The following is a 14,670-nucleotide window of genomic DNA, read 5'->3' as shown; positions in this document are numbered from 1 at the left end:
CGTTGATATAAAAATAAATTAACGAGTCAAGAGTTGCTCGAAAAATTAGCTCATTTAACTTCACATCTGACGCATCACTTAACAAACGTGACTCTTCTATCAAACATATAACATTTTCTGCAAATCACCACTCAGGTAGTGAGCGTGGGCGTTTGGACTCTCACCATAGGTATTTATTTGTATCATACATTTCTAATTTTATTGTACCTTATGATGTAAGTATTTACTATTATCAGTAGAGATATGAATACCCTAGATTGATTTATTATGAAGAAACATGCCATGCGGACGTAAATTTTAGAGATTAATACTGAAAACGTCTACTTACCTTTTAACCCACTTGAAATACACTCTAGTCGCGAATTATTCGTGGAATTTATGGGGATTTAAATCTGTTTCACAGTCTATTTCTCTCATTTTGTTCCAAGATTCTAATCTACTATTGTAATAGGCGGGTTCAAACTCGTTTCTCCAGATTCCTGGTCAGATGTGTTTAGTTACCAAGTTATCTATACATATCTCATCTTCACGTACATGGTTCCCTGCAATCCACGTCAGGGTGTTTGGCAGGTGGTGATTCTACACCAGAGTGACAACATCGAGATGAAAGACTACTCTCTGTTTGGTTACCATTAGTAATGTTAAATAATTAGTATCATAGAAATCATTTTTATAATATTTTATGCGCAATAGCTATCTTTGTTCAAAGAAAAATCCCTGGTTGTTTATCTTTGCCAGACGATTTGGGTAGCTTTCTTGCGGGAATTATTTTTTAATTCTGCAAGCGTAAAAAGTAAATTCGAGGGTCCAAAAATTAATACGAAGGATTTCACTGCGCATCTATGATAAAAGCTGCATGGCTTCGGGGTTTCCATCGAGTAGGCTGTTTTCTCTTGACTTCTTGACAACAGTATCTCCTGCATTCTAGGAGCCGTCTTCGAATGGAAGACGCCTGCCAGAATGCAGGAAAAAGTGTTGCCAAGAGAGAACATCCTACGCGGAAGCCATTCAGCCTTTGTTCACCTCAAATTGTTTAAACGGTTTACTCTGAACTGTCATCCCTTGAGGTTTGACAGGACACCGATTCCAGTTCTTAATATATTTATGGCTGTTCTAGTTCCAAAACCTTTTTTTTTAATTCTTTAACCTGCTACGTCTCCGATGAATCCAAAATGCATACAGATTATCCTGGGTTGAACTCCTTCGTATTACGCCAAGTAACGCCCCTTTCCTCCACTTTTTCTTGGCGCTCGTTGCGAGCGAGATTTCTAATATAATTGGCAAGTACACATTTCGCAATGATTACACTAACTACCATTTCAAAGGATGCTAATCAGGTGTGCCCCAATAAAAAATTGGACAGCTTTTTGCCTTCCCTTCCGAATTCCGGCAACGGTTTCAAGTGCCCGGGATTGACTCTTTAAACTGCCCCCTCCTACTAACTATTTATTATCCGTACCCGTTATACGTTCCCTGTCTCACGTCGGCCAATTCCACCCCATTACATTTTCTCTGCTCGTGGCAACTAGTAAATTAACTCGTGCTGTAACAGAGTAAAACATTGTCCAATACTTAAAAAAAATCCTGTACACAATGGTCGTACCCCGACTCGCGTTGAGGGAAACAGCGTTCGTTTTCCGTCGCACTGTGTTTCAGACATGTTAAATTTGAGTGCTGAATGACGACTAATTGAAATGTTTAAATGTTTTAGGAAGTAGTGAATGCGAATCGAGAGGCGCTGAGTTAGTGCAAAGTTACGACTGACGGTTGGGATCCTTCCACTCCTGCACTGGACCAACGGGAGATCGATAAATACAAATACATATATTCCGGAGAACATGAGAACGGAGATCATCGGTATTTAGGAGGTAAGTAACCTTTGCTGTACGCTTAATTGGGCATCATGTCGCTGACAAGAGCGTTCCGATTGAACCTCTTTTATGTTACTGAACCAGAACGTTGGAGCGTGGAAGTCGAGTGGGTATAGTGGTCGTCTACTGACCACTGGGTCTTGGGTTTGAATCCTGCGTGAATTCATTGGATAACCACATCTAATAACCCGAGCGGTTTGAATTTCCATTCACTATAACTTCGTGAGAAACGAATTTGCGGCGCAGGGAAAAGAGCCCATGTGTCGTGAATCTGATAACTTCACACGTCTTCATGTTTCTTTCGGATGAACTCAATTACAACTAAACGATCAAAGACAATTTCTGGGTTGATTACTGAGTATGGAAAGACTAGAGCGTCAAATTTCCCACACTTACGGTGTTTTCCTAATTCGAGGTGATAATATCGCCTTAAAAACAAACTAAGTTTTAGGAATCTAAATTCGATACGGGTAACGCCAATAAGACCCATCTCAAATGTCATGTTAATTGCCTCATCATTCTCTCTAATCAATTTGTAGCATCTGCCAAATGTATTTTGATTTAACCGAAAATTCGACTAAACACAAAAAAATTCATAATTGGTTATCCTGTTTGCAATTCATCGCATGCTTTGATGCGCCACTCTGTTATATTATCCTAAGCCTAAACAATATTCTGTTACTGAAAAGATAATAAACTGGATGCGCGCCTTTCTCTATATATCACAATCGAAGTGTTCTGACGGACAGTCGGGCGAGTCCTAATCAACTTAAAATAATATTTCACGTCCCTCAGGGATGTGTAATAATGATACTACCTTCTAATGATAATTTATCAACTAAAACGATAAAATCATTAAGTATATATAGTAATAAAACAATAAATAAGAATAAAACACCTAATTTAATCTTACTCCGCTTCAATAATATACTGATGACGTATCCAGCCAAGAATATAATAATATTCTCTCTTACTGTAACTTTAAATTTAATAAATTAAATTGAAAGAAAGAGAAACAACGAGTCACAATAATTTCAAAATACACTTAAGCGACATTCACAGTATCCACGAATGCTGAGCTGTATTAGATGCAGCAATGAATACTGAAAAATGTACACCATAATTTACACTGATTTAAAAAAAAAAAAAAGAGAGAATAACGGAACTACAATTAAAAATCAGAGGGTATTCAGACTTAATAAAAAACTTAAATGTCCCAATCACAACCGAATTGGCACGGAGAAAAGATAGTATCAGTATTTTCGGTGCTAACTTGAAGAAGCGAGTTTATGTTAAACCCTAATTGTGAGATGCAGCAATTTAATAAAAAATTTAAAAAAAAGACGCGACATTTCGTTGGTTAGACCTCACATCTAATACGCTGCGAACGTTTCCGAGCACCATCAGAAACCATCGATGCAGCCGTTTGCGCCAAGAACGGAGAAACGCCACCCAGTGAGTAAGCCTTTTTCGATAGAGTTCTAAATGGCGGCGTATTACCTCTATATATCATAATATGCTGGAGACGAACACAAAACCCTATATTTAACCAGCAAAGGTGAAGAGCTTCCGGTTATCTTGCGTGTACGTCCATGTCATTCTGATCTGAAGACGTTTCCTGATAAGGAGGTGTAACTAACGCAAGAGAAATACTTGGGACTAGAGATAAAACCAAAAACGATTCTTCATTCAGCAAGGGAAAACCGCGAAAATCTTCGCTTCGACAACTAATGTGCCAATGACATTATTTGATTCGCAAATAATGAGTTTATAATGAATAATGAAAGTTGAGGAATAAATCCAAGCACCGCTTAGTATCGTCCCGTTAGAAAAGGGTTAGAAAACAGATGAGTATACTATTGCAGAACACTTCCAAGGATCCCTTTCCTCGCGCATAATTGACGAATATAAAATAAAGAGGTTGGAATACTTTACAACAAAAAGGTATACGTGTATCCGCCTGAAAATCTACCTCTATTGAAATCTTTATTTTCATGGTTAGCGCCCTAAAGGTACGTTCAGAGGGCGTCTATTTTATGTCCAACTCAGCGTACGTAAGTGACGCAAAACATTGAGAAATAAAAGCGTCTTTTTCTAGAAATGATGGAGGCACGCGTCAGTGCAAGGCTTTCTCCTCCTCTCTAGGGAATTTCGTGCCCTCTTGAACATCCAATTCACTTTCCGATCCAACTACGCACTCTCATATTAGATATTTTCTTTTTGCATTTAAAAGATGAAATTCCTAAAATTCATTGGGCCGTCGGGGTACATTCAATTCCCTTCTGTTTTTATTGCTTTCTGTATTGATTGAAAGGAATATCTTGCGTCTGTCAGGGTGGAAAACGAAGGATGCCTCGATGTACTCGTAAATCGTTCAATGTTGTGTTCACGACTTTTTTAGAAGAAATAGTTGGAGAAAATGGCACCTTGATGTTCAAAACGAAGGAATTCCACATTTCAAACCGTTCTCTTGAAACTGCAAAGAAATGATTAACGGAGAAGAAGATGACTTAGAGAGCAGATAAGAGCCCATGACTGATGATTGAATTCCGCATGAAAATTAGACAAAAAAAATCCTTTGGTACTTGACTGCTGCTCTAAATAGTTTTAAAAAACCATATTAAAAATGCATTCTGTTCACGTAAAGTGACCAAATGTCACCTTCAAAAACCCAGATATATATAAAGACTTGATGAAAAAACACAATCGTACACAATTCGTACTGGAATATGAAGCTTATGGATACAATTACATGATTTTATCATCAAAATGATGTCTCAACATTGGTGACACCTATATTTGTAATCATTCATCGCTTTGTTCAAGCGAAACCCACGTTCTTCACTGGTCCAGGTAGAATTAAAAACACAACTCTTCCGCTCATATGGAAGTGGTCAAGGTTTTCACTTCATGCGACACAGCGCATTTGATGGAAGCTGATTTCAAAACCTTTTCCAAATAAAATATGCCTACCCGATAGCTCCTCCTTCGTATTCACAATTTTCTCTCGGAGGTATCCTCAGATACGTATCCCCGGGGAACATCGACGGATCATTATGAAGTCTGTTAAACATCGCGCATGAAGCTCATCGGTTGAAATTAGTCCCGTCCACCCTAGGCTCTCCGTTACCTTTTGATCGGTCCCCCGTACGCCGGGACATCCGCGTAAATACCGAGAGGCCAAAATATCTCCATTTACCCGATTCACCGGACACCATCGCTTTAGGGCACAATTCGGCGGCATAGCAGACTGGGAAACTTGGATGCAACGCGAGTATCATTTCGCACGGGCAATTCTGAACCGAACGGTTATATCAAAAGCTCAGAGGAGGAGGGCGGCGTCACTTGGCTCTCCCGCCCCGTCCCTCTCTGTCCACGGGGTTCTAATAACGTCCTCCTCCTCCGCGACTTCCCATCAAATTTCCACAGGAGCGAAAGCGAGCGAGCGGGTTTAAGGTGATCCCCTCGTCCCAGGAGAACCCAGCGTCGGGACTCGGCCCTGGGGCGAAACTTTGAGCTTTGGGAAGCGAGTCAAGCGAGCCAGTCCGGTGGACGGAGGTCATTCGCTGAATTGTCACTCATCCAGCGTCATGACTCAAGCGGAAACGCCAGCGCCGGTTGAAGATGAAAATGTGGACGTGGAACAAACTCAGGTATGATGATCGGTGGACTTCATTTTTTTCAACTCCCCGCATCCTCACAGTTTCGAACCCGCAATTTAATAAGTAACATTAATTAGAACAAAAAATGAATTTTAACACTTTATTATATAACTATTGTAGATTTAATAAATAATATTCACGTTAAACCTGCTCACATATACTATCTTACATGTTTTATTAATTTTCAAAAGGTTGGTTAGGGTAAAACCCATTGGTTACTTTTCTGATAAATTACAGATTTAATAAATGTTCCACTCTTTTTTTCCGATTTTCAACTGAGTTATGACCATTTAGTGTTTGTGTTTAAAAAAAATATGAATAATCCACCATATACGAGTAAATGAAATCATAAGTACATGTATATGGTTTTATTATACAGAAAATACGCAAGGTTACACGGTGACCCTTTGACAATCCTCTGAAGGAGAAAAGCTAATAAGAAAAAAAAATTCTACCAATATTTTGCCAAACAAAAATATCATGTGATGTGCCAAAATTTATGTTCAAAAATCCCGATTTCACTTTGACAATTATGAAAGTAAGCTATTCTTGAAATCTTTATACCAAAGTTTTTATTGTTTCTATTATTTTTCCATGTCGTCATTCCACATTAAGTAATTTATTTACTACCAGACGTATCTTTCATCGCGGCACAGCATTATCAGGTTATAAGCAGTTTCCCTTGTTTTATTACGTATGTATAAGGCCATGAGAAGGGAGGGAGGAAAATGAGATAACTAAGGGATCGCTGATGAGAGTCCCAGCAATCTGTCTTCTGTTAAAACGAGTAGGTTAGGTCGTGGCCTACGCCGTAAAATAAAAAAATTCAACGAGAAATTAAAAGTTCACTTGCATAGTAACTAAATTTCACCGAGCAAAGCCGAAAACCATTTTTTAATTCTCCTTGGTTAAAAAATGGTCTACTGTTTTATATATTCGAAGAGGGCATTTCATAATTTTATTTTCGGGGAAGTTTCCTCCCAAAAACTATGCCGAAAACGAAGTTTAGCCGATACATGATTTCTATGGCCAAAGTAAATTCGGCCGCAGGAATTTGAAAACTTTTCCCGTGAAAAATTAAAGTGAATTATTTACGAAGTTATGGGTTAGCTTTTTCGCGGATACCCATCGATTCCATTAGAGCAAGGCTGAAAAAAAACAATCTGTTTAACACACGTAGTATTTGCAGTTAAAATACAAAGGTAAGACTCATTAAAAATCTTAATTAGACGAAAATGCCTGGATAAATTAATGTAAGCCGATAAATCAAATTTATTCTTATGACCGCATAATTAAACTTTGCCAATGAGCAGTACGTATAGCTATCTAGAAACAAAATCACGACCGGTTAGAGAATACAAAGCTTCGATGAAAAAAGAACATGCACTGGTTTCCATGTCAACTGGAACTTAATATATATCACTTCATATTCAACAACAAATAAATTCAGAGACTAATTAAATTGGAGACAGGCTATCTAAAATAGAAATTTAATCCTTTTCTTTTGATGTCTTGACGTTTAAAAATCAGACTCATAAATTACCTTTGTTACCAAAAACTTCAAACGATACATCATAGTCGCCATTAGTTTCCAGTCCAAACTCGGTAAATAACTGAAGTCCTCCTTTCTCTCTCGTCCATGCTGATTTCACCGCTATATTTCTCAAATATTTCATAATTTGACCCCTAGAGGTTTACTCTCTTTATTCTCAAAGCGATTCAGCCTGGACAGATTAATTCGAATATGGGGGCTTTTTGTAGTTTCAACCTGCACCGTTCATATAATTAGGCAAAATACACAGTGAACAAGTTCCTTTGTGTATTTTCGAAAATCTATTTGCAAATGTTCATCGTTCTTTTCAGTCTGCATGCACTCCATCCCGGGACTTGGGCGTAATTTTTCAAAATATTTGTTCAAAACGTTGACACAAATTATCGTGGGTATTTGATATTAGCTTCTTTTCTCAAATTTTAATTTTTTGTCCAGTCCTGACTTTCATGCCTGAAATCTCATTTTCCATTATTCCACGATGTTTGAATCACAATACGTTTCATGCGGGAAAATGTTGACACCGGTAATTACGAAATGCAGATGTGTGAAAATCACTCACCTTCACCGTAACTCGAACCCGGTTCCCCTCGATTTCTTGACGACTGCTTCAACCTACTAAAACGAGCCGACGTATCCTCTTGTAACGTGAACTTCTAATCCAGAAACGGAAATCGAAGGATCAGGGTTCGAGTCCCGGTGCAGGTGAATGATTTTTATCTTCCCTGCATTTCGGACCACATCATTTGACGACACCGTAAAAGTAACTGTCGCTTCATCTCCTGCAGTTCTTTGGACCGACTACTCCAATAAAAAATCACGAAAATATTTTCTACTGCTCAAAATGCATCGAGAAAACAAATTTTATCACTCGTACTTTGCTCTTGGAATTCGTATGCCTTTCCAATTTTAGAAATTTAACCTTGTCTCACGGTCCTTTTTTCACGGTTTCATTCCTTATTTTTTCTACGTGAAAAAAAGACGCATGACTACGAAACAATAATAATATTTCCTCCTTTTTAACTTACATCTATTCCCAAACAAAATATTCCCGTTTTAAACACATATGTCCTGTGGTGTATACCTAATTTTCCCTTTTGCATTGATTCTTGTGCATATAAATTACGTTTTACTGACTTAAAAATCTTAGACAATGATCAACAGGAGAATTTCTTTCATTGTGAGCAATTCTAATTGCTTTGAAATGTACTAAATTAATATACTCGTAAACAGTAATAATATTGACCGTATATTCACCAATGGCAATATGAGTACATGCTGCTAGGTTTACTAGGTAATAATACTTAAATAAACATAAACACCAAAACTATTTATAATATTTTAAAAACTATTCATAATATTTTAATGTTGATCTATCGAAGAAGCTAAATAAAGAAGAATTATATATTTTCGAAATCCGTGAGCATATCTCAACATATTTCGATCTAAAATTTGCACAGATGATCGCTTGTAATGAAGTCTCCAAATTGCTTCAAGTCTCTAAACCTAGAACTTCCAATTCTAAAGTATAACCTCTTTGTTACATTTAAATCATTCCTCGTCACTTTCATTTCCGGGGCGCGCTCCACCACACGAATCTCCATCGTCATCGACCTCCCCTCAGAGTCTACTCAAGGAATCTTCCGGTAATGGAATCCACAATGGGACGGGGAAGTCCGTTGCCATTGCGGAGACGAGATTCTCGGGGACCCCAGAAACGGTGGAGAACGGTCTGGGGACGAAGACTCAGGAACCGACCCCTGGAGCCGTCGAGGAAGTCGACTCCGGCCTCGAGCTCCACTACAAGCTGGAGGACATCCCCCCTTGGTACACGTGCATCATGCTCGGAATGCAGGTAGGTGATGTAGTTGACAAATGTATAACCACATTGATCAAGCGGCGTGCTCCCATAAGATCGCCGCGGAGTTGATTCGCTGAACCGCCCTCCCTCCCCCACACCTCTGCATATACACCGAGTGTGAGGGGCATTTTCAGAAAAGATTCGCCGGTATTCCGACGAGATGCGGGGAAAAACGGCGACCGATGCTCGCGATCGTACCCTCCGATCAAAATTTAATGTTAAAGGTAAATGATTACAGCACAAAATTCAACTCATTCCCATCAAATATATATGTAATGGTAGTCGAATCTACAGATATTGGAGCAACTGTCGACTCACAATTATGACAGACATAGTGGCGTACCTAAATTACTACAGAAATTAGGCTGGGAATCACTCACGAAGTAAAGTTTCAATTACAGAATTAATTGAAGCGTAAATTGGCAGGAGATCTCTTTTGGTTAGATGTTAAAATGTAAAAGCCAAGACCGTAAACTTGATTGGGACTGGGTTTGTTTAAGGAGGTTAGGTGAAAACAAGGGGAAAAGTCAGAGGATAATGGATAACACACACTCGGTCACTTGGGTGTGCTCGGGAAACAGTAACCCTCGTGTACCTGAATCACACACAAGAAATGCAAAAATAAAAAAGGAAACTGACAGCAAACAGACAGGACCACTCTAGTGATAGTGTGTGTTAAGGTATAACGGTCAGTCCCCTGAATGTCATTCATACACGCTCAGGGTTTGCAAGGATATCTCCTATACCAGGAACCCCATCGACCTCACACAGGAATGAAAATTAATTAAAAACAAAATTTTAAAAATCAAAAAGAAAGTATCCATATTCACGTTCGCGGTCACTCAATCACTCGGATGTGTTAGATATTTGTGAATTCTACTCACTCACTTGCTCAGGGTTTTTAAGGATTCCTCCTATGCCAGGGACCCGTCAATCACACAGATGAATACAAATATATAAAACGGATGGACACAGGTTCCAGCTCATTTACTCAATCATTCGGGTGTGTTTGAAAACAAGGACCCATGTGTTTCCATTTTCCTCCGACTTGTTACTTTGTTTTTACCTAACCCCTCCAACAAACCCAGTGTCAATCAATTTTATGGTCTTGGCTTTTTCGTTGTCCATTGTTTCACTGCCGTAAGTACGATCATTTTGAGTTTGCACGCTAAAAATATATTACTAGCTCCGCCGTACAACGGTAGGAAAGTAACCATGAGAATAAGATTAGAGGAATCGACTGTAGAACCGTAATATTTAAGGTATCATTTTTCCTGAAGGATCAGGGATAAGAATAACTTCGAAAAAATTCACGAAAGCTGAAATATTTTATCCTAGTGGCCTAGTGCCTTACTATTCTAAACCCTTGTTTTGTTTCTCTTCTCTCATTACTTTCAATTCTTATCGCGTGCTTATTCAAACTCTGATGCCGTTAGCTTAATTAATTTTTGTTAAAAGTGTTTCCATTATTTGAATCTTCTAGCATATTTATTGGTAACTATTATTAAGAAACTACGTAAATTTGATGTTGCATACTTGGTGTGGAATCACCCCTTGCCATACACTATAGCGGGTACTAGCGGGATACTATGTAACTTGAAATTGTATGAACTGTAGCAGAAGTAAGTAAATGTCTATTGCTTCATAAAATAAATCGCAAACACAACTGTCTTAACTATACGTGAACTATTAAAAAATGGTGGGTCAGTAAAAACGATACTAGATACGAAATTACTACGATATGGTCTAAAACATCCATAATTTTACTTTTTTCAGCGTATTGTCTCCCGGCTGTTCAGTTGAGCTAACTTCAATTATTATAAACGCAGCATTATGTATACATTAGGAATAATTAACAAACTGTAGGTGTGTTTTATTTTTCTCATCGGAAAAGGGGAGAAGTCACACACAAAATGTCTCCATTTTATTCCGCCTAAAAAATAAAAAAGTACGCATGGCGCATATTTCTAAAATAATCCAAGGTTGGCGGATACATACGAATTTAAACCGCTAATCTTATTGAAATTTTGATGACTTGATTTCTTGTAACTTAGGCCTAAAATGCCTGTAATTTCTAAAATTTCTCATCCAATCTGCCATGCATTAAGTAATGTTTCGTCATTCGCAAATTTTTAAACACAGTGGTCGTTGTAAGCTGACACGCTAGCATGTTTATTTGTCTAGATAAAATCTAAGTCCGTCAAAACATAAAATGGAATTAAAAATGGACGTAGGTGGTAGGCCCAGCAATTCAGAGATATCATACAACCAAAGAGACGCACATGAAATGTCGAGTATCAAGTTACAGAGAGAATAAGTTTTTACGGCGAGACCATTTCCTATATGTTTCTAAAACATTCCTTTTGATACTCAATAGTTGACATGGCGGTCGGATTGCGATTTAGCTCCACTATCGCGAAATAAAACACGCGAACAATTTGATAAATGCTCGTATGTCCTGCAAAACCATTTCACAGAAACGATGAAAGTTCCTCGACGGGGAAGCAATGTGACAAAGGGAAATATAATGGTGCATTTATTCAAAAAACCAGGATGTAAAAACATCAGGCATACGATTTTGAATCTTTTTTTTTACGTCCTCCACATAAATTTCCACGGTCACAAAAATCTGCATACGAATGACAAATTGCTGTCTGTCAACTTAAGAGCTCAAAATCAAAATTTTAACGCTTTGGTGAGTATTGCATTTCAGGATTTACCTGCACTCGTTTAACTATTGTCCTTTTCAACACAATAGGCGTGAAACTCACTCCTCGGCAAGTACATCTGAGGAAATACCTTTCACAGAAAATACAGTTTTACGACTCATGATACTGATCTATTAAAAAAAAAACTTTGGTACTTTTTTAACGATCTTTCCTTTCACATCTCGTACATTAAAAATCTCCCGACTAATGCTGTTGTTGTACAGAGACAGGCAGGCTCTCTCGGTAATTCCCATGATATACAAGTAAATGCACTAGACAATCTAAATAGCATATAGCTAGGCTTTTCCCGTTTTAAATTAAAGGTAGTTCGAAAATAATTAAACCCTAAAAATTCAAATCCATATTGTATATTTGTTCGGGAAACTTTCGTACATTGTTGACAGGCAATTGAGTGGCTTGATCACGTAAATGCGTGACCCACGTAAACTCCATGATCACAAATCGTTCCTGGGGAAAATTATTCCTAGTGTCGGCATTCTTGACAACTTCATTTAAGCAACTTTTCTGCATTGCCTCGTCTTCCAATGTAGCGCCCAACATGTTTACGTGTATATCAATTCCCTCGGTGTAAGCACGAAGGTTTGCTTTCAATCTTCCAGTCGTTAGATTCTTGCATTCTATATTTGGTCATCAATTCAGTCCCATAATAGGAGTTATTATAATTTTGGGCTTCTATCTCCTATTTCACGGTAATTTTAAACCACTCGATCGTATTCCCTCTACATTTCGTCCAATTAAAAAAGTCAATCGACTTGCTCTGAAATCAATGGTACAAGTGATCAATCAATCAAGTGAGTAATGGACCGATTGGCGAACTGATTATAATTTTATAATAATGGTGAAAAAACATTCGTTCAACGTTCAGCCTACGGCCTCCTCATACGTTATGTTTTCGTTATCATAATCTCACCTATGTTAATGGTATTTAGCAACCCGCCATGGGGACACAGACATTTAGACACGTCTTTAATTTGTACTTTACATATTTGGGTGGATGTGGCGTGTTTCTCACGAGAATTTCAGCTTGAAAATAGTTCTTTGATCATAGTTATTGGTATATTTAACATTGTTTTCGCTGCTAACACAAATTGTACGGATTAAGAGTAGTTACCTCTCTCCGCAATGGAGTATCTGGGTAGCCACAAAAGTTTTAAAGAGTGTTCCAAGTGTTTTATGGACAAGGGTTTGCTAAATTTCCAGATAATTTCTCCAGCTAATAATAATAGAGATAACCTCATGGAATCATAATAAAAACGCATTCTTTCACAACAATATAGACAGATAAACGTCTTTACTTGGGTAAAATTGAGACCAAAAAGTCTCTTCTTCCATTTAACCCTCGAATATAGTCTATTCTTTACTAATAATTATTTTTCTCAAAAAACAGTGTTTCTTTAAAGTTAACAAAGTTTCTTATTTATCTAAAAAACGTTTTACGAAAAAAGATAAGGAATGTTAACTTGAGGAGTAAAGTTTTGAGCACTGCTGACGTGATATTCAAGCATACAGTGTGTGTGACACAGAATGGGAGAAAAGCAAGGACCGCGATAGCAGACATAATATCCGGACTCGTAGCGTGTTGTGGCAAACACCTTGGGCACACTTTCCTCATCGCTAAATCTTCAGTAACGATGCTAAATACAGCAGGAGACGACAAGTTCAGTTCATTGGCACTCAATCGACGGTCAGAGTCCAACAATTGTCGAACACGAGCCACATTTTTGTCGGTTTTGCTGGTTGACGGCCGCCCAGAACGTTGTTCGTCGTGAACCTCTTCCCAGGCCCTCCTTAAAGACCTTTAGCCAACTCATCACGTGTGCGTAACGTTGCTCGATCGTCAATTCCATTTTTTTCGTGACACGGTCGGCGTGCAGAGGTTTACAATAACTGACGTCCTGCCGCTTCCACAGCTTGGAGAGCACTGAGACTGGTTTCGCGGCAAAGCTTAGTTCCCCCCCCCCCCCCCACCTACTCCAAGTAATTCAATCCCACTCCGACCAATAGGAGCGGCGCGGGAAATTTAATTGCATTAATTTTGGAACGAACTCTGCATATTCCATTTTTTTGCATTTTTCATGCATGTCACAGATCTATTTCTGTATAATTGAATATTTATGCACAATTTGCTGTTTCTCCAACAGTCGCCAAACGCTCTCGCGGCGACTTGTGGGGTATAGTATATGTGTACTTTCTTGCAACAATATTTTGACGGATCTATCTGACTGACATGTTTCGATGGATTGATTCGCCGATGATAATCTACCTTTCGTTCCAAACCAATCCGCCTTTTCCCAGCACTACCTCACCTTCGTCGTCGGGATCGTGTCCGTCCCGCTCATCATGTGCCCTCGCCTCTGCATGCTGGACGACGACCCCGGCAGAGGGTACATCGTTTCAACGCTCATCTTCGTATCCGGCTTGGTCACCTTGCTGCAGGCCACATTCGGAGTCAGGTACGCACACCTTCCCCCCCCCCCATCTCGACCCAATACCAAAGCCGCTTGATACGGGGCACTCTTGAGTTCGGCACTTAAATTCGCTTCAGCACTGGGTTCGGTTCAGTACACTTCAGCCAAGGGTTAAATACTTTAAACAGAACATTGCAAGATGAAGATTTACTGAAAGCGAGGCCTGGAGTTTCATTCGACCTCTACGATTGTAAATTAAAACTTTGATTAAAATTTCAAAAGTTTGAGATCCCACACGTGGTTACTCCAAACTCTTAACGCAATTTGCATGTCATGTTGCCATTCCTTCGCTATTCTCCGCACGATATGGTATTGATAACGATAACGCTGAGCAAACAATGCGCCGCAAGGATAGAGTCGAAATCGACAACAACAAGGCCTGTAAATTGCATTTGAGAACACATTTGTTATCTTATCATTATCATCATCAGTATTTCAATCCTTCATATTGGTTTACTGTAATCAAGACACTCCTCAATTCAGTTTTGATGATGTATTATAGCTGCTTGCTATTTTATAGCCGCATGCAT

At 38.7% G+C, this 14,670-nt stretch overlaps 1 protein-coding gene across 3 annotated transcripts in view; it reads left to right on the top strand.

Annotated features, from left to right (window-relative positions):
- Positions 1-14,670, top strand: part of LOC139696368 (solute carrier family 23 member 1) — a 145,375-nt gene that overhangs the window by 96,968 nt on the left and 33,737 nt on the right. For 2 of the 3 annotated variants that reach the window (XM_071595115.1, XM_071595113.1), the window contains exons 2-5: positions 1,712-1,868; positions 5,301-5,524; positions 8,707-8,937; positions 13,968-14,125. In XM_071595115.1, coding sequence (XP_071451216.1) covers positions 5,462-5,524; positions 8,707-8,937; positions 13,968-14,125 — 452 coding nt within the window. In that variant the 5' untranslated portion in view covers positions 1,712-1,868; positions 5,301-5,461. The remainder of the gene's footprint in view (positions 1-1,711; positions 1,869-5,300; positions 5,525-8,706; positions 8,938-13,967; positions 14,126-14,670) is intronic. The other variant, XM_071595114.1, reaches the window with a different exon arrangement.

The sequence above is a fragment of the Hetaerina americana genome, unplaced genomic scaffold, assembly GCF_022747635.1.
Source record: "Hetaerina americana unplaced genomic scaffold, ioHetAmer1.1.p SCAF_7, whole genome shotgun sequence".
Lineage (NCBI taxonomy): Eukaryota > Metazoa > Arthropoda > Insecta > Odonata > Calopterygidae > Hetaerina > Hetaerina americana.
The sequence above is the reverse complement of the archived record's forward strand: the minus strand, read 5'-3'. Positions and strand labels throughout refer to the sequence as shown.